This window comes from Notothenia rossii, assembly GCF_949606895.1.
Source record: "Notothenia rossii genome assembly, chromosome: 1".
NCBI classification, from domain to species: domain Eukaryota; kingdom Metazoa; phylum Chordata; class Actinopteri; order Perciformes; family Nototheniidae; genus Notothenia; species Notothenia rossii.
Genome location: NC_136912.1, coordinates 60,186,619 through 60,209,366, shown reverse-complemented (window position 1 = coordinate 60,209,366; position 22,748 = coordinate 60,186,619). Strand labels below are relative to the sequence as shown.

The window sequence follows — 22,748 nt, the reverse complement described above, 5'->3', positions numbered from 1 at the left end:
AACGGCCACGGTTTGGGCTAGGGACTGGTAACTAAACCCGGTATTAAGTGGGCCCCGGGGCTACTTCTTTAAAGATCGTGGTGTCTATAAGTTCTCATGTTATCGGTACTGGAGCAATTCAAAATAAATATTTTAATTGATTTCATATTTATTATTTCTACATAAACGTTATCTTGCACATTTTGTCCAACAAATTTGCAATGTCATTATTTCCGTTCTCTTCACTCCATAAGAGCGATCTCTCTCTGTGTGTGCGGGGGGGAGAAATGAACAGTTTGCGACTGCCATAACTCGAAGCTCTGTAGGCCCAATTACGTCTAAGGTGGGAGCAGTACCTAAATCTTGTACTTGAGTGATATAGAAGTACCAGAGTGTAGGAATACTCTGTTAGAATTAAAAGTCCTGCATTCAAAATGTTACTCAAGTAAAAGTAAAAGTCCTGCATTCAAAATGTTACTCAAGTAAAAGTACAAAACTATCAGCATCAAAGTATTCATTGTGCAGATTGGTCCATTTCAGAATAATATATATGATATGTTTTATAATGATTGATCATTAAAGTGTTCTCAAAGCTGGTAAAGGTGCAGCTATTTTTGAATGACTTTGTATACTGCAGGTTTACTCCAGGTGGAACTAAAGTCTGCTTTAACACTTGATTAGATTTCACATCAGTAATCCAAATCTGCAAAGTAACTAAAGGTATTAAATAAATATAGTACCATAAACGAATACACTTACCCTATTTACCTCTGAATTGTAGTGGAGTCAAAGTTCAAAGTAGCAAAACTTGAAATACTTCAGTAAAGTACAAGTATCCCAAAATGTACTTAAGCACAGTACTTTAGTAAATCTACTTAGTTACTTACTGCAGGGATGTTATGTGTGCTAGGAGCCCAGAATCCACTCTATACATAAAATAAGATTGATAAGCAGTATCGGTAAGAGTAGTAGTACCGTTAAAATCGTAACGATACCCATCCATAGTATGGGCTCTGGTCGTGTTTGAAGGCTTATTAATGGGAAAGAAAATGTGAACAGACCTGGACAATGAAGAGGCAGAAATGTGCTATGTCAATGTATTGATTTATTTAGTCAGAAGCTGTGTAATAGGCAGGACAATATGGCAGGGTTCTTTTCGCTATAAGGACTGGCTCACTGCATATTATCTTTTCTTGGACGTGGAAAATTACTTGACAGCGCTCTCTCTGCTTAACTACATTTTTAATAGTGATATTGTTGCTAAAATACCACAAACAAATCTTGGCATTGTTTGTTACCAAAAATAAAACAAACTTGTCGATACCACAAAATCTTGATCACACTAAATTGGCTATTTATTCAAGCCACTTTATCAGGTGTGTATTAAAACTTTACTGTTCGATATTTTTTGTCCATTTTTTTTAATCTGGGGTGAAGTTTAAATTATTGTCATTTGAGTTTGAAAAACTGTTGTCATTTTGTTTTATCACAGAAGTATTTGAAAAGTCAGGAATGCAATAAAAGACCTGATGCCATGTAATGACTGCGTCACTGGAAAAATACTTAAAGATGAGACAGGTAGAACAAATGTAGCCTTGTAATGTTTCTGTTCCTTTTAAAAACATGTTTTACTGCTATCTTACCTTCTGCTATTAGCTTTTGTGAAACGTACTGAAAATGTTCAGTATCTGTCAAGTTTTTCTTATAAGAGGCAAAACATCTTGCCATCTGTAGTGCTTTTATTATTAACTGGGTGGAGCAGTAGTAATGTAGATAATGAATAAATGCAGACCTAATACTTGAAAAGCTGACAACTGTTAACCTCTACATATGTGGCTGTTAGTAAAAACCAAGACTCCGCGAACCATAAATAAAAGTACCTTTGTAAAAGTAAGACAAAAAAAATTGGTAGAAGGACTGGCAGTCTAAAATGTATTAACATACTATGTTGTTGTTCTTGGTAATTTGTAGTGCTGTCAATTGAATTACAAATGTTATTGCATTAATCACAATAATATTAATCTGTGATTTGTAATGATCAATCTCAAGTTGAAATACTACTTTACAACAATAGATCAAACATGTGTGGTGTTGTAATAAAGTAATGCATGACAAATTAGTAAGAGAAATCAGAAGGCTTTTTCTTTTATTATAACATGATTCTGGAATTTTTGGCATGAAGTCGACCATTTTCTTACACTTAGCTAAAGCTACAACAAAGCCGTTGATACAGAAAGCCGCTGTGATTTCCCTCTGTCTAACACAGTGGTTCTCGACTGGTCAGGCCTCGGGACCCACTTTTTCCTTTGTCAATAAATCGCGACCCGGAATTTGAATCACTCAAATCTATTCAACAAAAAAATCATGCTGTAATACATACGCTTTTCAGCATACAATATTAATTAAAGTGAAGTACAGTGCATATATCCCTCATATCGCTTCACAGAACTAAAATATGGTTTAAAAAAAGGTTTAATGAGATGATGGAATCAAAGCTGAACTGTATAACACATGCTGAAAACCCAACCGCAGAAGGGAGGTCTGGGGGGATTCTCAGACTCCCCCAGGAGATTTTTTGAAATACTAACAAATAAACTACGCATTCTGGTACACTCTGAGAAGAAAATAAATAAATCTATTACTATCCGACATATTAATAATATTTTATGCCATTGTTTGTTTTTCACTTTGTTCTGACAGCTGAACTTGTCTGTGTGAATTACTCTAAATTGTGGGTAGGATAGATAGCCCCCATTGTTTTGTGACCTGTCAATCATCAAACCGGGGGTCATATTTAATTATGTGTTCATTTGTATCTGAAGTTGTACCCATGGATGTACAAAGAATAGTTCTACCGCAAAGTTATTCTCCGTGGGGACTTCCAGGGACAAACTTGATTCTGATTGGCCAGAAGACTAGAAAAATACATCAGCAAAGATGTTTTATTGAGAAGATGATCACTACGTGACAGAAGTTTTCAAAACCGTTTATGGTCCCCGGTATTTCCAGTCCAACGCCTACTGCAAGCACATTGTTAGAAAATCGGGCCTTTAAAATAAAAGTAAAGAAATACTTTTTTTCTCTTCACTCACACATCTGCGACCCACTCGAAACGGGTCCGCGACCCAAAAGTGGGTCTAGAGAACTACTGGTCTAACACATGCAAGACAAGGCATATTATCTCTGCTGCTATCCTATTGCAAGCACTATCTGTTCCTACAGCGACCCTGTCTGCTCTTGCCCACTCCTGTGCAACTTTAACAAAATTAATTTAAAAAACCGCATGGTTCAACAAAATGCTTTTGTTTTGCGTTTTCACCACACCTGAATAACAAGTGCAGTTTCGTCTTTATACCAAGAAAGTGATGTTTTTTACTGATGTCCAATGGTCTGTGATACATGTCTCTTGTGCCGATTCCTCCGCTTTCTTTGCCTTTTAAAAGATGGAATATGTCATTTCTGTCAGATATCCTTTTGTTATATTCCATGGAATGCTCTTAACATCCCGATAGCAATGAATATATTAAATGCTTTGACAATAAATACATACAAAAAAATTCATCTGTGGAAGCCGTAGTATTGTAAAAAGCACGACCAATCATCTGAGCCGGCCCGGCTAAAATAACTGGATGGCCTACCTGCCTATCAGCCTTCCATCTGTCCACAAACTTATCTCGTGCCCTCATTGGTCGTGTGCACGTTCGTGTGTGTTGGAGGAGGAGGGGCTCTGTGAGGAAGTGGCAGATTTTTTCCGGTTGTGTATTTTCAAATTATAGCGCACTTTTGCTGGTTTGTCCTAAATTACCTACCCCACCTTTAACTGACATGTTATTTCATTCATGGTAAACATTAGCGCTGGTATTAATATTAAGCAACTTTCGGCCAAACTTGTTGATGCGATTCATTTGCATTATTTTAAAACACGTTTAGATATTAGTTATATTTATCTCATGAACTGGACTACAGTCAAGAAAGTCCTGTCAGTCTGAACAAGGGCTGTACCTGATTGGATACACTGGGGTCAGCTAAGAGTCGGCACTTGAGGCCAGTGATTTTCTCTTGTGTGGCTGCTGACAGATCTGTCAGCTGAGGAGTCAATCCCACAGCACGCAGTAAAAGGAGTTGTATGAGCATCCGGTTATAAACTAGATTGTACCATAACGCATACCTGTTCTTTGTTTAAAGAAAACACCCATGTCTTTTCACATGGAACTACAAACTGCTGAGGTAGACAAAATAAGGGAAATTATGTTAAAGAAACACTTCCGACCTTCACTTAATCCTGTCACTGTACCATTCTGTATGATGAAATGTTGGGTCCAAGAGCGAATACGGAGAATGAAAATCTCCAGGACCTTGCAAAGTAAATTTAGGGAGGAATCAACTTCAAATGTTATAGATCCAAGAGTAATCTCTGCCTCAAATTGGTAAGGGCTTCATCAGAATTAGTATTTCTGTTGTTGAACATTCTGCGGTCTGTTTTTTTCTACTAGCAAACCGTTGCTAAGGATATCAGACTGTTACTATTAGGGCACACTGATCAAGGGACTATGTGCAGTCATATCAATCTGCAGAAAGAAGTCCGGTCAAGTTAACATCAGCTTTGGCTAAAAATAAAACAACCTCCGTAAATCACAGTGAAATACTTACATGCTACACAGTGTTATCATTTGACTTTTGTTTTAATTTAACATTGTCACTCATTTAAATGTGGGTGACAGCATCAAAATTCTTAGACTGTACATTAGAAGATACAGTAGGTCTGAAACAGACTAGAGTAATGGCTGCACATTCGTTATTTCCCCTACATTGCATCACCCAATAATAACACTGCATGAGCACTAGAGTTGAGCTGCTAACGGAATTAGATACTACTTTCTGCGTTGTGCAGCTGTTTCTATCAAAGTTTGTTTTTTAGTTGGCAATTGTGAAACAAGGCAAGGCAAGTTTATTGACAACAAGACTTGTTTGTACAAGTAAATGGCCTTATGCGAAGGCATTCTACATAACTGTACAATGGAAAAAGTGCACTGATTCAACTGATAGAATGTGAACCAACCCATGATTCAATATCCATATTAAGGGGGCAGTACTGGTCTGCACAGTGTTGGCAGCTCAACATAAATACGTAATCATGACCTCCCCCTGGAAAAAGTGCAGCTGGGAAGGTTAATGATGAGAAAGTGATTTTTCTACCTTTTTAGAGGTCTTCTTGATGGCCCTGGAGGCTTTGCTGAGGGTGCTGTCCATATCCTTGGTGCTGACCTGGAGCTTGTCAGGGTCTGTGCTCTGAATCAAGTCCTCCTGGTAACCACACAAAACACAGCTTCAAACTCAATGCAATAAATCATGCCCAAAAGTGTAAAACTCATGCAATCAATGCTAACAGATACATTAGGATTTAGGCCCCGGCCCCACAAGGACGCATACGGCAAAACGCATAGGATTAACGCAAACGCAAAAAACCTTCCATCCACACGCAATATTCACCGGATAGTGTCTGTCCGGTCTGTCCACACGACACAGCTCCGTTTAGCTCCAACCGCTGGAGAAGCTGCAGTACATAATGGAGCCTGTACATGGCGCTGTAACTTCCTCCACAAAAGCAGCGAAGAAGCATGGTTGTCATGGTTGCCCTTCTGTTTATTCTCCGCGGTGGGGCCGAGGGAACCGGGCAGAGTTGTTCGCCAGTCAACGTGTATTAAAGTTTTAATCTTCCGGACAAATTATAAAAGTGCCGGTCAAAGGTCTTCTTTGTTATTTATTGAGCTTTAAAACAAATGAATAACTAATCTATATAATAATAAAATACACGGAGCCTCTCTTTTTCCTCCCTCTCTTTGGACAGCGTCAGTGTCTGTCTCATGCAGCAGCTGATCCAGTAATGAGTGACCCGGCCGACAGTAAAAATAAACATGTTTATAACTAGTTTAGGTAGTTTGAGAGGTAATTAAAATAGCTAAGAGTGATGATCTGACTTGGAGTGTGTGTTTTGCTCCGTTCACCGCTGCATCACAGCGGGAGGAGCTGCAGGTGAGCAGAGCTGCGTGTCTCCGTCCTGTCAGATTAGACTTCACTCGCGTTTATGTCCATATCGAGAGAAAGATAAATAATCTGAATTCAGTGTGCAGTTTACTTTGACGCTGGGGTGAGCAGCAGAGGTGGGGAGAGGCGGGGCTATTGCCTCATCATTATCAGAAAATTATCGTATAGGGTTTACACACGGAGCCGTTGGACCCCCCAGAGCGTTGCGTATGCCGTTCTATCCACCTTGGGACCCGTTATCGTTTCCGCAGTTGTTAACTGTCATATTCGGTCGTCCTAGTGTGGCCGAACGGTCTATATGACACTAAACAGTAACGCAAACGACCGTTTTCGTCCTCGTGTGGCCGGGGCCTCAGTTGCAGGAGGGGGTGTGTAGTAGGATTCAAGCAGACACATTGTCTTTCTCTCACACCCCCCACCCTGCAGTGGGCTTGTTAACAAGCAGGGCTCCATCTCGTTGGTATTCACACTGTAGCGCTCACCCAGTGAAACAGCATTAGGAATGCAGCTGCAACATGGAGCAGAACGGAGGCCAACATCGCCCCCTGCTGCTTCTCTGCTAAATATAGTAGGCAGCCTCCCCTCTATGTCTTCCAGTGGACTCATTAGGCCTAATCAGGCCTTCCATCATTTCCCCAAACCAGGGTAAATCAAGAAATATTCTATGTTTCTCTTATTTAAATAAATAAATAAATAATGTACATCATAAAAAATAACTAGGAATGGGTAAAGCTTAAAAAATAGGCATGTATTCTACTTTGCTGCCTTTTGTTCAGTACCTTTTTTTAAACACAGGGCTCTGTCTCAGGAGTGTTCATGAACCATTCAGTCGGTTGGTGGTTCAATCCCTCAGGTGTCTTTTAACAACTGCCAATAGTCCTCAGGATTACTGATTACAACTAATTTGTAGTTTTGATCCTAATTGATCCTTGTGGTTGGGTTGCACAATTTGCAAAATGTTGCCTCTGTTTGATTTTGCAATAGTGAAAAGATTCACTATAATGGAAGGGAAGCCCATTTTTGCATCACAAATCTCATTGTCATTGAGCGATATATTCTGTACTAAACATATGTTTTAATCGGTCTTTAAAATATGATTTAAAATGTATATCACTACGCTACAGCACCAAAACACAACATAGATTTTTATGACCCCAAACAAATATCGCGATTCCTGCCTTTTGAATATTGCCATTTTGATACATTTCGATTCATTAACAACCTCACCTAGAGCCAGGTTATAGTATTCTTTGGAACAGTATGTTTTTGGCTATTTTCAGAAAAGACATCATGTATAATACACACACAATCACCAGCGTATTTGTGAATCTAAAAATCAACTGTGGAATGTTTGTAGTAATGTTACTTAAAATGCCATTAAGAGTGTGTTATTGCAGCTACTTTTACTACAGTAGTAGATTACTAGATTATTTGTATTGTTTTTCCACCTTAATATAAACAGAGCATTAGAAAGTACCTAATACCTACATACCTAGATTCTGTAAGCTTCCCATCATTGCAATAGATAGCAATATTATGCGCCAGATAATAAATGATATGCTCTTGTAAAAAGACTTTTGCTCTAGAAAAAAATAAAAAATCCCCAAGAAGTTAGTTGTATAGATATTAACAGTGATGACACGGCAAAAAAAGTAGATTCCGCGAGCATCTTTTGCCTCGGGCCTTTCCAAAACGACCCACTCAAACAGGTCGGGCGCCAGCAGAGGCGAGCGGCCGTGATGTTCCGCTGAGATGAGGCCTCTGGGAATACTGTCTGCTCTCTGTTCCAGGTTATAATAGAACAGAGATCCCACGGGCAAAGCAAGTCATCTACAGTATATTGCAACAACTTCAGAGCAAAAAAAAATTAAAAAGCAACTGATGAAAAATGGTCAACCATCAACACTACTTTACTGGCGCAACATGCTGACACTGTCCAAATGTTACGGTGTTGGTGTAAAGGCTAACATCACAGAAAAGGCATATAAGAGGACTGCCATTGTTAAACCACAGACAATGGTGAATTACATTCTTAAGAGTTTGCTACTTGCATGGTGTGCAGGAGGGATTTGATCAACATAGGCGTTTTTAAGAAGGGTTAACCCTAATTTCACAGGAGATCAGGTCCATTTAAATGTGGCAAGAAAAATAGCTCGACAGAAGAAGTTTAGAGTGTCCATAACATCCATAAAAATGTGTTCACACCAGGAAAAAATGGATAAATGTGATCCTGACCAAGACCGCATCTTTTCAGCTTACTAATGTTTCAACTGTGTGTCTGGACAATGGTTTGGGGATGTTTAAAAAATGTCCACCAAAGAAGGATTGTGTGAAAGCCTAAGACTGTATCAATAGGCGCGTTCACACCGCAGTACCCACTTTAGTTCCGATATAGTTCCGAAATGTTGCGTTCACACCAAACTAAAATTAGTTCATGAGAACCTTTTTACCCCCTTTTCCGTCCCTGCTAGAGAGCAGGGACTTTCGTGGGAGAAAAAGGTTCCTAAAGGTTCTGCTCCTCACTTACAAAGCCCTGAATGGACAAAGCCCAAAATACCTCTGTGCTATACAAATTAAATGTATTATTACTTATATACTAATAAAGGACTGGCTTATCTAAAGCCAGTTGAATAGCACTTGAAATGTTTTAGCTCTATGAAACCTGATGTACTTATATGATTCTGTTTTCTTCAAGTTTGTATCTTGTTGGTGGAACGCACTTATTGTAAGTCGCTTTGGATAAAAGTGTCAGCTAAATGCAATGTAATGTAATGTAATGTATTTCTGATTGGCTGGGGGCCACGCCCCGTAAAACTCCCAAAACGTTTTGTGAAGCCGCCATTTTATTATCCTCGCATTAGCATTATTAGCATTAGCCCAGCGCACCAACGGAGAGAGACTTATTGCAACACAAAAGAAAACATGGGAGTGTTGGAGATGAGGAGGTGTCTTCATTCTGGCGATTTACTCGGAAGGCTTCAGTAGAAGCTGCTGGGAGTCCCAGCAGCTTCTACTGAAGCCAGTCCCCAACTCCGGGGACTTCCAGCCGGGGACTTCGGGTGGCAGTATACGCCGTGAAGTTGTTTGCAGCCTGCCAGTAAACCCAAAGCAGAAGAAGAAGAAGAAGTGACGTCAGCGGCTTCATTTGCCTTATCCTCCCCCAGGGACTTATTCCGTTGTGAACGCGATCTGTACTTAGTTCATGAGAACTCTTTAGTTCTCATGAACTAAGTTCTGATGAACTAAAGTGGGAAAAGTACTGCGGTGTGCAGTGTTTCCCCTAGGATGGAGTCATAGCAGCGGTGCTAAGGCACGTGGGCCCAGCATAACGAAGCGCGTGGAATTTTTTAGTGTGTGCGAAGTGCGCCCCGCCAATTTGTTTCTATGTGTCAGCACAAGAAAGGCTCTTGAGGCCTAGTACCAGGGCCGGTTCTAGACAATTTGCTGCCCTTGGTGAGATTTTAGGCGACATTTTATGTGTAAAGAATCAATGAAAAATCTCTACAAAAGACAAATACACTGCAAAAACAGAAACTTATTGACATGGGTAATAGACGTCAAAATGACTTCAAATGTATTCAGTATTGTATGAACATGTTTGAATTGGGGGGTGGACGTCACATCCTCTAGGGGGGTCCGGGGGTATGCCCCCCCGGGAAGATATTTTTTTGAACATTTTACAGTAAAATGCTTCTATCTGGTGCACTTTGAGCACAGAATTACTAGAAACCTGATCTAGGGGGTACAACTCTAAAAACGCCCATATGAAAAAGATCAGTTTACATTTTAATAATCAAATAAGTATGTGAACATAACCAATAACCTACCATAGCCAATAACAAATAAATGTAGCTTATTTTAATTTTGTTATTCATTCATATCTTATTTTACCTAGTTAACCTAGCGCCCACCGTACAGGGCAAATTAAACATGTAACCATGGTGAAAAGGGTGTTACATTTACTTAATTAAGAATGTTGTTACATCAACGCCGAACATTTGGATGAGCGCCAATGTTCAAAAATGTTTTTTCCCTCCCAGAGCTACCAGCGCAGCGCCCCACAGATCTGGCACCCTAGGCGACCTTCTGTGTCGCCTATGCCAGTAACACAAATACTACAAATCCACATAACAAACAATAAAAAATGAAAAATGGTCGCCACTTATTATTATTTTGGGTACCTGGCTGGCGCCCCCTAGCAGCGGCGCTCATATTTCAGCAGCGGCACTATTTGTATATAGGGCAAACACTGGGTGTGAAAGCGCCTAATGTATTTTTGAGAGGAAAGAGCGTATTTACTGTGAACTGATGTTGCGAATAACACAGCTATCAGAGCTTCCTTTACTACAGCAGTCTGTCAAACTACCTATGTCCTTTACTCTGTGTGTGTGTGTGTGTGTCAGGGTATATGCAGGAATCCTGAAGTCAAATTTAATACCTTTTAAGACCTTCTTTAAGACCCTTTCCATACATTTTAAGACCTCATCGCAACTTTGAATTCTAACCGGTTACATTGGCAACACACTTTACCTCATATTTAAAAACATATCTTACATTTCGGATACTGTAAGGAAAAATGGTGGTATAATGTGCTTTGCTCAACACCTTAGTACAAATAGTCACATTTACTATATTGATTGTAAGATAGCAAAACTAAACAGAGTGCAGACAGACTACTGAAGCCTCCTTTCCACATGAACTTCAACCTCTCTGTGAAGGTCAGGTTTAATGCAATATGCTGCTTTTTTGCTTCTGTAGACTCAGTGCTCTTTCATTCCAGTAAAACTCCTCAGAAACCATTAGAAACCAGTATTTGACCAATAAACAAAACAATTGACAAAACTTTGAACTATGAAATATGTTAAACTTTGGTGAGCTTCAGCGGGGTAATGCCATATAGGAGCTCCCTCTCAAATACCCAGGGGTTAAATTGGGCTGGGGCTGTCCGGGGCTACGCCCTGGCACATAGGACGATGCTCTGACGTCATCACCCTCACACATTTGTCATATGTTTACAAAAAAGGATATATATGTTATGACTTTTCTCGTTCTTAATATAGACTATATTTAGGGTCGAAATGTGTTGACTTTACTTTAAAATAGCAGATCTCTGTGACCGGATATAGTTTGGCTTAGACCCCGGCCCCACGAGGATGCATACGGTAAAACGCATACGCAAGCGCAAAAAAGGCTTCCGTTCACACGCATTCGATTCATTAACGTGTCCGTTCACACTAGACCGCTGGAAATGCTGTAGTACATATGTCAGGCCTGTAAGTGGCGCTGCTGCCGCCCGAAATAAACCAAAAGCAGCGAAGAAGACCCCGGAGCATGGTTGCCATGGTTGCCCTTCTGTTTATTCTCTGCGGTGGACGGCGTGTTCTCTTGCTGTATATCTCTCCGGTAGTCCACAGCAGATGAAAAACACCCACCTCACCGCCTCTTCCAAGGAACGAGGGGACTCTGCGGCAGAGTTTCCGTAAAAAAAATGTTCCGCCGGTCATCATGTCCGTTAAAGTTTAAATCTTCGGTAGAACATTTGAAAAGTGCCGATCAGAGGTCTTCCTTGTTATTTATTGAGCTTTAAAACAAATTGATAACGACTCTGTTCTCTGTATAATAATATAAGAATATTTAATAAACGGTGCCTGCCTCTCTTTTTCTCCCCCTCTTCTGACAGCCCAGCAGCAGCAGGAGACGCGGGGAGATGGAGGCGGGCTATTTCATCGTTATCAGAAAATGATCATAGAGGGCTTACACACGGAGCCGTTGGACCCCCAGAGCGTTGCGTATGCCGGTCTACCCACCTTGGAACCCGTTACCGTAGTCGTTTAGTCCCCCCCCCCTCCACAGAGCGGAGCAAGGCAACGAAACTTAAAAATAATAAGCAGCATTTTACGGCGCGCTATGCATGGGGCCGCCTTGGGGGGTTTCCCAACATGTCGTTTCAGTAAATTAAAGGGCGTTTCATGTTGTCGTTGCTGTGGACCTTCTTAATACCTTGGAAAATGACGTTTAATACTTTTTAATAGCCTTAATTTTTGCTAAATTGATTTATCAACTTTTAATACTTTTTAAGACCCCGCGGACACCCTGGTGTGTGTTTTAGGCTTCTCACCGCATCAGTCTTGCAGATGGTGTTGGCGACGTGGCGGCAAAGTGTTCGCAGCCAGGCAACTTTAACTGTTTCCTCTCCAGCCAGTTGGAAGCTGAACAACAGGTTCTCCTGTTCGGTCGGAGGGCGAACCACCAGGGCAAACGCATTTGCACACTCTGAAGGGAGGAGGGGAAAGAGCGGGAAAAAAGACTGGCAGTTAGAGAGTGAATGAGACAACTTGGTAACCTTACCAGCAACAAAAAAGGGAGGAAACAAATTGTGTCAGTGAGGAGAAAGAAGTTAATAGAATGAAATTGAAAACGGATGAAGAGAATGGAGGCAGGGTATTTGACCGGGATAAAGAAATGAAAGACAGAGTGAGGGATCAAATATATATATTTTTCTATAATATTTGGGACAGCTGCATTATTCTTTATCCAGGCTTTTTACACGGCTTTGATTAAGACTTGCTGATTGGTCAATTTCAAACATTCTTAAGTCTGCTCTTTTTTCCCAATAAAGTTACTAAGTGCAGTCAAATCAACCAGCAGGTTAACCAAGCTCAGATTGTTAGTCTTCATTGGGATTCACGGAGCACATTTGTAGGCACACTAAAATATAGGTGAGCAGTGAAGATGTAACATGGGAATAAAAACAAGTATAAGCCACTTCCAATTTTGTGGCCATGGCGAATTGCAACACCAAACCAATAATCAGTCACATTGATTTTATTATGACATACATTTTAAATACCTTAATAGTCATATTAGAATTTTAGACAAAGCATTACTGGTTTGGTGTAAATAAGTAAGTAAATAACGTTATCGCTGACAAATTTCCTCACCATTCTGCCATTATATTTTGTTCTGTAATTGCCAATTGATTTAATTAAATTTTAATTAGGAAAAACACTTTGCAGTGACTCAAATATGGCAATGCGAACTAAATTAATCATGTTAAAGAGTACATAATATGCTCCAATTCAAATTTGTATTTGTATTTTGGGAGAATGTATGTGAGAAACTCCCTCTGGAGGGAACACAGGGATTTTTGCCTTTGCAGACCATTTACATGCACTAAAACCTAGAGAACACATTACAGGAAAAAGAAAACCTCAGAAAGCATATGAGACTGGAAAATAAATTCAACCGTGTATTAGTTTCTCATTGTTTCAACCTGGTGATGTATTATATGGACACTCTTGTGAACAATAGCGTCCAGATAGAGCTGAGATGCAGATGAAGCGATAAGTAGTAACCATTTTTGACATGTGTGTTGTTGCTGTGTTACCCTCTGTGTCCTGCAGGTCCAGCACTCTCCGAATCTGAGACAACGGCATCAGTGCGATGTGTTTGAGCGGGGGTGGAGGTCTGGTCTGTCCCAGAGGGCTCTTAAACGTATTGATCACCTTGTTTCGTTTCCTCGCAATCTGCAGAGAGGAACACACAGCCACAAAATGAGACGGCAACTTTGGAGGTAACAGTGAAGATTGGCAACTTGTGTGTGTGTTTGTCTGTGTGTGGGCGGCGGCGACTTAGAATTGAGTGTGGTTCCATTTTTGCAGTGTGTTGCTAAAGCTGCTATCGGCTACTTGGCCGATCAATGAGCCCTTCATAGAGGTAAACGATGCAACTCATTAATGCCAAGGTAATTAGAAGCTGAGAGAGACGAAATAATGGGGGGGAGATAAAATAGGACACTACATCATAGGTCATTGTTGTTTTAGCAGTGCAAGTGAAGAGGGTGAGAGTGGTTATATGAATATAATCAATGTGTAGTAATGATGGAGGGGAGAAGCGAGTCGACCCATTATAAGATCACTCAATAAAACACACAAGACGGCATGGAAGGTGGCCACACACACACACACACACACACACACACACACACACACACACACACACACACACACACACACACACACACACACACACACACACACACACACACACACACACACACACACACACACACACACACACACACACACACACACACACACACACACACACACACACACACACACACACACACACACACACACACACACACACACACACACACACACACACACGAATTGATCACATTTTCAGTATTGCTGCTTGTAGTGGAAATTGTAATTCCCTAAGATAAATGTATAAATGATTCATAAACAAGTTTGTCTTTTGTTATATTTAGAAATAAAGAAAGTCCAAATACAATTGAAGTCGATCTCAAAAAAAGGAACAGAGCAACTTCATCCTCAGAGGATAAAGAGGTTCTGTACCACGATCACATATCCCACCATATACAATATAATAAACAGAGTAAAAGGCAATCAGAGTATATATATATATATGTGTCACACACACACACACACACACACACACACACACACACACACACACACACACACACACACACACACACACACACACACACACACACACACACACACACACACACACACACACACACACACACACACACACACACACACACACACACACACACACACACACACACACACACACACACACACACACACACACACACACACACACACACACACACACACACACACACACACACACACACACACACACACACAGCTAAGGGGCGTGGTTCGGCCCGACACGAAGCTCTGATATACTCTGATTGAAATGTTACATTTAAAAATATTGGATGTAGTTGATATCCATTGTATTCTAAATTCAACACTACACATCTAAACTGCATCCCGAAAGCCAAGAAACAGATATAAGTGCTATCTGATTCAATCTTTTGGTAGGTCTTAAGCTGCCTTCACATGACGAGCTGTAAAACGGCTCTGAACTGACATTACATTTTTTTTGAAAAAACTAGTCAGAAGCGCTACTCTCGGCTTCACCGCTCAAAATTATTTATACATTATTTCAACTTTGACCTTGATTACCGCTGACCTTTCAACCCACAACCAATCAGACAACAGCTAAATGTAGCGCCATAAAAACAAAACGGAACCCCCCATTTTCACTGCAAGGCTCTCTGTCCAACCTAGCAAAAGGTGAAAATCTGTTGACATGATTTAGCATATCTCTGCTTTTTACAATCCCGTCAGATTGCATGGTTTTTGACAGACAGCACTCACTGAATATAAGGGATGCTCCGATCACCAATTTTGGGGCCGATCGCCGGAATCAGTATCGGACGATACCGATCACCGATCCGATCGAGTGGGTTGGGCCTATGGGGATCTTCCATTTAAACTGATTTTTAAAACTCAGTTAATGGGGCTCATTCACTGGCGCTTCCACAAACAACAACCAACATAATTATTACATTCAAATGAAATACATTATTCAAGTTTGCATTAACTTTGGATAATAACACGGGAGAAATTAGCGGAAGCGCTCTCTTTTCCTCTCTCTCCCCCTCCCTCTCTCCCCCTCTCTCTCTCCTGACAGCCTGTCAGTATCGTCTCATGCAGCTCACTGATCCAGTAATGAGTGACCCGACAGTGAAGAATACATATATGTATAACTAGTTTAGCTTGTTCCAGAGGTAGATAAAATAGCTAAGTGTGTTAGGTCTAACTCTTAGTGTGTGTGTTGCTCCGCTCACCGGTCCGTCACAGCGGGTGGAGCAGCAGGATTTCTGCTTCACACACGTTGCATACCGCTATTTTATTGTGTTTTTCGTGAAGCGATTTTGGCGAGCTTGTGATCGGCTCTCCCGATAGGCATTTATAGAGAACACCGATCGATCGGCAGAGAGTGAATATCGGCCGATATCGATCGGCGGCCGATCAATCGGAGCATCCCTACTGAATATATTTAGAAAATAATGCTCAAGTACAAATACAAGTAAGGAATAAGGAATATATAAGGAAACACTGGGTCTAATTCAGATGCCCGTAATATGTTTGCTGTCTTTAAATTCATAGCATCACCAACCGGGTAAATTATGTGTCCTGTCTTAAGGCCCGGACACACCAGGCCGATTATTGGCGTCGGTGTTAGTCGGACGACGAAGCGTGCCCTGTCGCCCAAACTCAATTTGGTGCGTCCCGCACCGTCGGCCGTGACACGCCTTATTTGGCCTTTCATGGCCGACACATGGCGTCGGGTCGGGCAGTCGGGCCAAATAAATCACTCTGATTGGCTGTTCAGCTAGAGAATCAGTGCATGAGAAGCGAAACGCAAGTGGGGGACGTAAACAAACGCTTTAAGAAGGCACGAAGAATGTCTTCCACAAGCAACACTGATAGCTCCAGTACCGCACGAGACATGTTTTCGATGGATGAGAGTGAAAATGGAACGCACACGCTATTTGTTGTTTGTTTATAATCACGTAGTCTGTTCTTCTTCTCTGTTTTCCGGTTGTTGTCTCTTTTGAATGACGAATACACACTACCGCCGCCTGCTGGTAAGGAGAGTTATTGCCGCTCACGCATGCGCAGTTCGTACATGCTCGGCTGAAGTCTTTGCGCTGTGTTCACGTGCGACACATGGCCAAGACGCAGGAGAACACGCCGACGCAACAGTCGGCGTCGGCGAGTTTTCTGGTGACTGCTTGGTGTGTCTGGGCCTTTAGATTGTCAAATGTTTATTGGCGTTTGTGTGCATTCTCACCTCGAGGCAGTCATTGAAGAGGAAGAGTGTGACATGTTCCCCGCGATCACAAGGCTGGTCTCCCAGGGCGATGGTTTCTACTCGATAAACCAGGCTGCGGTGGGAGGACAGCAGGTTGGCCTGCGGAGAGCACAAAGAAAGTTAGAGGGAAATATGGAAAAAGGTGGCTGAAACAAAAGAGAGATTAGGGTGGAAAAGGGAAAATAAAACAGGAGCACTGAGGATGGTGACAGTCGCGGCAAGAAGTATCAGCCAAGAAATTAGCCCGATGAAAGGAACATACTGCACAACATCAGAAAAGGATGCAAAATAATTACGATTGCAGCCCACAACGTCTACCTACTACCCAACCAGACCAAAAGTCCCTAATATCTAAGTTACAGCCCGAAGAACAGAGAGAGGCGAGTCAGGATAGCTTAACCAAAACAAACATTGACCCAAGAACAGTGGAGCTACCAGCTGCTCCGGTCTGTCCGGTCAAAGGTCAATTAAATATCTGAAATACGACTCAAGAGGGTTGGACACATTTAGAGTTGTTCCAGACCAACTAGCGGGGAGTGGGAGTTATTAAACCTCCAACAGAAACTCTGCATTGGTCTTGACTTAACCAGCCGTTAAAGCTCAAACTGGAAAAAAATATTTACAAAAAAATAAATTAAACAACACTGAATATTTGTCCAAGAGATGCTGATTCTAAACTGTGGTTACGTAAAGTTACTGCTCGAGAGAGGATTGCCTCGAAGCTTGCTGCTGTATTATCACCCTCCACTTTAGAGAAGAAGCTCTTTTGGCTGAGAGTGTAACTACAGAAGGAGATCACTGTCACTGATGCACCTTTCACACCAACGCGTTTTCAGGGCCGGCTCGGAGCTAGAGCCTGAAAAGTACCGTTTTTTTCTCTTCACACCGCAGCGGCGCCGCCTCTTAGCTCCGGAATCCGGTTCATTTCCAGCTCCAAAAAATTGTCGGTCTAGCAAGCAAAATTCCGGAACTAAGAGGCGGTCTCTCTTACGTCGAGGCAAGGGCATGAGCAGGATCAACCTCCTGAAGACCGCAAAGTCTTGTAGCCTTGTAAAGTCGTTCCTTGTAAAGTCGTCCAATACCTTCCATTTCGTTTCGTAAGAGCATAATCAAAGCGAACAGCGCTTCAATACAATCGGCCATTGTTGTTCTTGTCGATGTGAGGGATTTCCGCGCGGTTTGGTTTTTATGAAGCAGGCACGTAAACGGTTGCGTCATGACGCAAACGATGAGGCAATGACGCAGTACCACCCCGGCTCTGTGTGGTGTGAACAAAGCGGGAGCAGAAAAGGGAAACTGGAGCTGAACCAGAAAAGCTCTAGTACGGAGCTAGAATTGGAAAAGCGCTGGTGTGAAAGCCGCATGAGTGGGAGTGCGCAAGGGTTGGTTTGAAATTGGGCCTGAAACTGCTCTGTGCCTCCATCCCTACAGAGTGGTTGTGTGACTTATTCAAACTCATCAATACATGCCATCGGGTCCTGCTGATCCTCTCTGGCGTACACATCTCTACTATTCGTCAAAAGAGTAAATTATGATCTATATCTTAAATTATCGATAAAACAGTCTAGTCAGACATGGGTTGAAAATAATCTTCACTGTGTCTGAGCATGTAATACACGTACATATCCAACTATTGCGGGACTGATCTATTTCGAGGCAGTTGGTCGACAACACCACAGATAAATGGAACAACATGGATCTTTAACTTACAGGACAGCCGTCGACTTCATAGACCACATCAAAGATCTGCTTCTGGCCTTCAGTCTTCCTCTTGTCCTCATTGATGTGACTAGTGGGGAGGAAAGGAGGGGGGTTGGAAACATTTAAGAACATTTTGTAATTTTTAAAGTAGTACTGAAGCAGCAATTTGCATCATTTGTTTTAGTCATTGACAACATCAGGTCAGGGACTACTGATGAAAAATAGCCTGTTAGATAATCTTCTAATGATAATGACGCTTTATTTATACAGCACTTTTCATACAGTAGGTGCAGCTCAAAGTGCTTTTAAAAAATGGCACAAATCACAAATTAAAACAGAGAACAAGAAATTCACCTCAGATCAGATGTTAAGACCTTTATGGAAACATGCAGCATGGATACATAACATAACATTTTAACAATTTAAGAGAAACAAGGAGGTAAAAGCTAGGATACAAAAAATGTAATAAATATTGATCCCTCTCGGAAAAATAAAGGAACACATAAGAGAAAAATAAATCAATACAATAAAATATAAACATTTATAAAATACATATATAATAAATAATAAAATAAAAACGTAATACTAATGCAAACTGTCCCTGTCAAATACATCTTCAATTAAAGTCACTTGTTTCTTGTTAAATCTTGGCCCGATAATGGTCAATTATTGAAGTAGAACCTATACAATGTTCAAGCTTTAGTATGATAGGAGAGTGTTCAGATGAGGGGTTCAGATATTTCTGTCTGTGATCATCACAAAAGAAAGGGCAAGGTCACGGCAACTCACGTCATGACTTCTTTCAGAGACTCGATTGCTTTATCCAGCTTTTCCTTGTCTGGGTTGTAATCTGGCGTGTGCTTCTTTATGTCTGCAATGGAGGAAGAAAAAAGGGAAACGTTATGTAAGAAGGACACGGACAGGAAGAGATGGAAATCACGTAGACCAAGGAGAGTCAAAAAGAACAGTGGGGAAGTAGAGACAAGAATCAACATTAGATAATGGAGGATGAAGGCAGGTATGGATGGAGAACACGGACAAAGTGAGGGATGTGATTACAAGAAAGTATTTTTGTCGAAAGTTATTTGACAACGGTGTGTGTGTGTGTGTGTGTGTGTGTGTGTGTGTGTGTGTGTGTGTGTGTGTGTGTGTGTGTGTGTGTGTGTGTGTTACCGTTAAGAAGGAGGGCCACACTTGGCAGTCTCTGTACAGGTCTGATGAGCAGCTCCACCAGGGTCTGCCTGCCACACTCTGGCTTGCACTGGTTGATCTGAAAAAAAAGGATATATTATTGTAATAAGAAGTGTCTGTATAAACCTCAAATACACATTTAATTGGGAAATAAAAATGTGCAATGCACGCTGACCATCAGCATGGAATGGTGTTATGATGACGTATTTTTGTAGGCAGAAGTATCACAAAAGCTCCCTCAAAAAAATCTCCATTACATTTAAGAATATTGCATGTAAATAAGATATTTGGAAATTACATGTTTTTTATACTTCCATGTAGCATTCAGAAGGATAATCTTCACATATCAACACTACTTTAAAGAGTTCTGAAGTGCTAATGCCTCTGCTAGAAGTTAAAAGCTAACTGAACTACATTGTGGTCGCATGGCTGTGCATTACCCCTGCTAAGCTAAAGGTGGCTAATGTTTGGCATGATGACATTTTGTATTTTCATTAAATCCCTTGTCAGCAAATGCTATTTTGATGACACATAGAAGCTTCAGACCTTCACCAGTGTGGTATTTACTGACGTATTAGAGGTCGTACAATAAAACGTGAAGGACTCTTAAGCTTGTGTTTATCACCGACCCCATTACTTGGATCCAACCAAATTACCTTTTAAAAATGTTGCGCAAGTGATCTGGAAGTGGAAAACTGCTTACTCATTACTGGGTTTTAGAACTCATTCCTGCACCACTCACAGATCAATTCACTGCTGAGAATATTGATATTGATGAATTATTATAAAGGAATCTTGCTCCCTGCAAGTCATCCAAGGTGATCCTATCATATCAAACAATCAACCAATCAAAATACTTTATTGATCCGAGGGGGAAATTGTGTTTTGTTACAGTTCAGCACAAAACAAGCTAACAGGAGCTATCCTCCATAACAACTTAAAGGACGCCTGTCATCTAGGATTGATTTTTCCTGAAAATAAGTGCTATATCAGTGACACTGTGACAGCGTTACTGTACACCTCAAGTATTGTCAAATCTTGGTCTTGAACATGCTTGCTTATAAACCTATCACAGGAAATCAGTGTTTCCTGTGAGTAATTCCGCTGGGAAGAACGTTTTTTTCCCCCAATATCCTACAAAGATTGTGAAGACTGGGTTTGTCCTTTACATGACTTTCCTAAAGGAACTTGATTGAAGACACCAACTGAAACATGTTAAGGCACTACACTTTCCTATAGAATGGTGCAGTACTTTATAAAGAGATAGGGATCAAAAATACTTTTACCCCAAGAACAACAGCCAAAATGTCGAAAGTAATGGCATAACCTGGGACAAATGACAACTAAACAATCAATCATTTTCAGACATGATGACAAGGCTAGAGTGTGTGCGTTGATGTGAAGAAGTGACATAAAGGTAAAATCGTCCTATCTATTTTTCTCATTTCAACCCCTTGCAGGTCTCTTGTGCAAGATCTGTCTTTACATGACACCAACCTGTCAGGCAAACAAGCACGGAGTAGCTGCAAAGGTCATACCTTGAGGAAAGCGTGGAAGCGTGGCTTTTGTTTTTCACAACGAACAATCGTCTCCTTGCTCATTTCAAAGAAGTTGACAAAGGGAGGGTAGGCCTTCACCATATCGTTAGACTGGAAAGACAGAAAAAGAGGACAGGTCAGAAAATTCACACACAGGGGGAGGGAAAACAAAAAATCACAATTTGGATTGTTTCAAACCAGTGTCTAAGGAATCATTTGCAATTCCACAATACTCATTACATTACATTACATTGCATTTTGCTGACGCTTTTATCCAAAGCGACTTACAATAAGTACATTCGACCAGGAAGATACAAACTTGAAGAAAACAGAATCATACAAGTACATCAGGTTTCATAGAGCCACACATTTCAAGTGCTACTCAACTGGCTTTAGATAAGCCAGCCCTTTATTAGTATACAAGTGCTTTGTTAGTAATTATATCGCTCGAAGTGGAGTCGAAAGAGATGAGTTTTGAGTCTGCGCCGGAAGATGTGCAAGCTATCTGCTGTCCTGATTTTAATGGGGAGCTCATTCCACCATTTTGGAGCCAGGATAGCAAACCCACGTGTTTTTGCTGATGGGAACTTGGGTCCCCTTCGCAGTGCGGGTGCAGCGAGCTGTTTGGCCGATGCAGAGCGGAGTGCACGTGCTGGGGTGTACGGTTTAACCATGTCCTGGATGTAGGAAGGGCCATATCCATTCGTAGCATGGTACGCAAGTACCACTGTCTTGAAGTGGATTCTAGCAGTTACTGGAAGCCAGTGAAGGGAGCGGAGGAGCGGCATGGTGTGGGAGAATTTTGGAAGGTTGAAGATCAGACGAGCTGCTGCATTCTGGATGAGCTGCAGAGGTCGGATGGCACATGCAGGTAGACCAGCCAGGAGGGAGTTGCAGTAGTCTAGGCATGAGATGACGAGAGCCTGGACCAGAATCTGCGCTGATTTCTGGGTCAGCTGGGGACGTATCCTCCTGATGTTGTAAAGCGTGTATCTGCAGCAGCGGGTTGTAGCAGCTATATTTGCAGTGAAGGACAGTTTGTTATCTAGGATCACACCCAGATTCCTTGCAGTCGGGGAAACAACAGAGGTGCCGATGTTGATTGTTAGGTCAAGAGTGGGACAATCTTTTCCCGGAAGGAAAAGCAGTTCAGTCTTGTCAAGGTTGAGCTTGAGGTGATGAGCACACATCCACCGAGAGATGCGTTCGACGACTTGGGTCTCTGAGCGGGGAAAGGACAGAATTAGTTGGGTGTCGTCAGCGTAGCAGTGGTATGAAAAACCATGCGGGCTAATGACAGATCCGAGCGAATTTGTGTACAAGGAGAAGAGGAGGGGACCAAGAAAAGAGCCCTGAGGGACCCCTGTAGTTAATTGACAAGGGTCGGACTTGGACCCTCTCCAAGTTACCCTGTAGGTGCGGTCTTTGAGGTATGGGGTGAGGAGGGAAAGTGCAGTGCCTGAAACTCCAAGTTCTTGGAGAGTGCGAAGGAGGATCTGATGGTTCACCGTGTCGAATGCAGCAGATAGGTCCAGAAGGATGATGACAGAGGAGAGGGATGCTCGGAGACAGCAGACAGCAGAC

At 41.6% G+C, this 22,748-nt stretch overlaps 1 protein-coding gene across 1 annotated transcript in view; it reads right to left on the bottom strand.

Annotated features, from left to right (window-relative positions):
- The window catches only part of ect2 (epithelial cell transforming 2), an 83,014-nt gene that overhangs the window by 16,376 nt on the left and 43,890 nt on the right, over positions 1-22,748 (bottom strand). Inside the window, 8 exon segments of the mRNA XM_079693571.1 lie at positions 5,176-5,283; positions 12,143-12,297; positions 13,412-13,550; positions 16,714-16,833; positions 18,445-18,523; positions 19,225-19,306; positions 19,609-19,705; positions 21,165-21,275. Coding sequence (XP_079549697.1) covers positions 5,176-5,283; positions 12,143-12,297; positions 13,412-13,550; positions 16,714-16,833; positions 18,445-18,523; positions 19,225-19,306; positions 19,609-19,705; positions 21,165-21,275 — 891 coding nt within the window.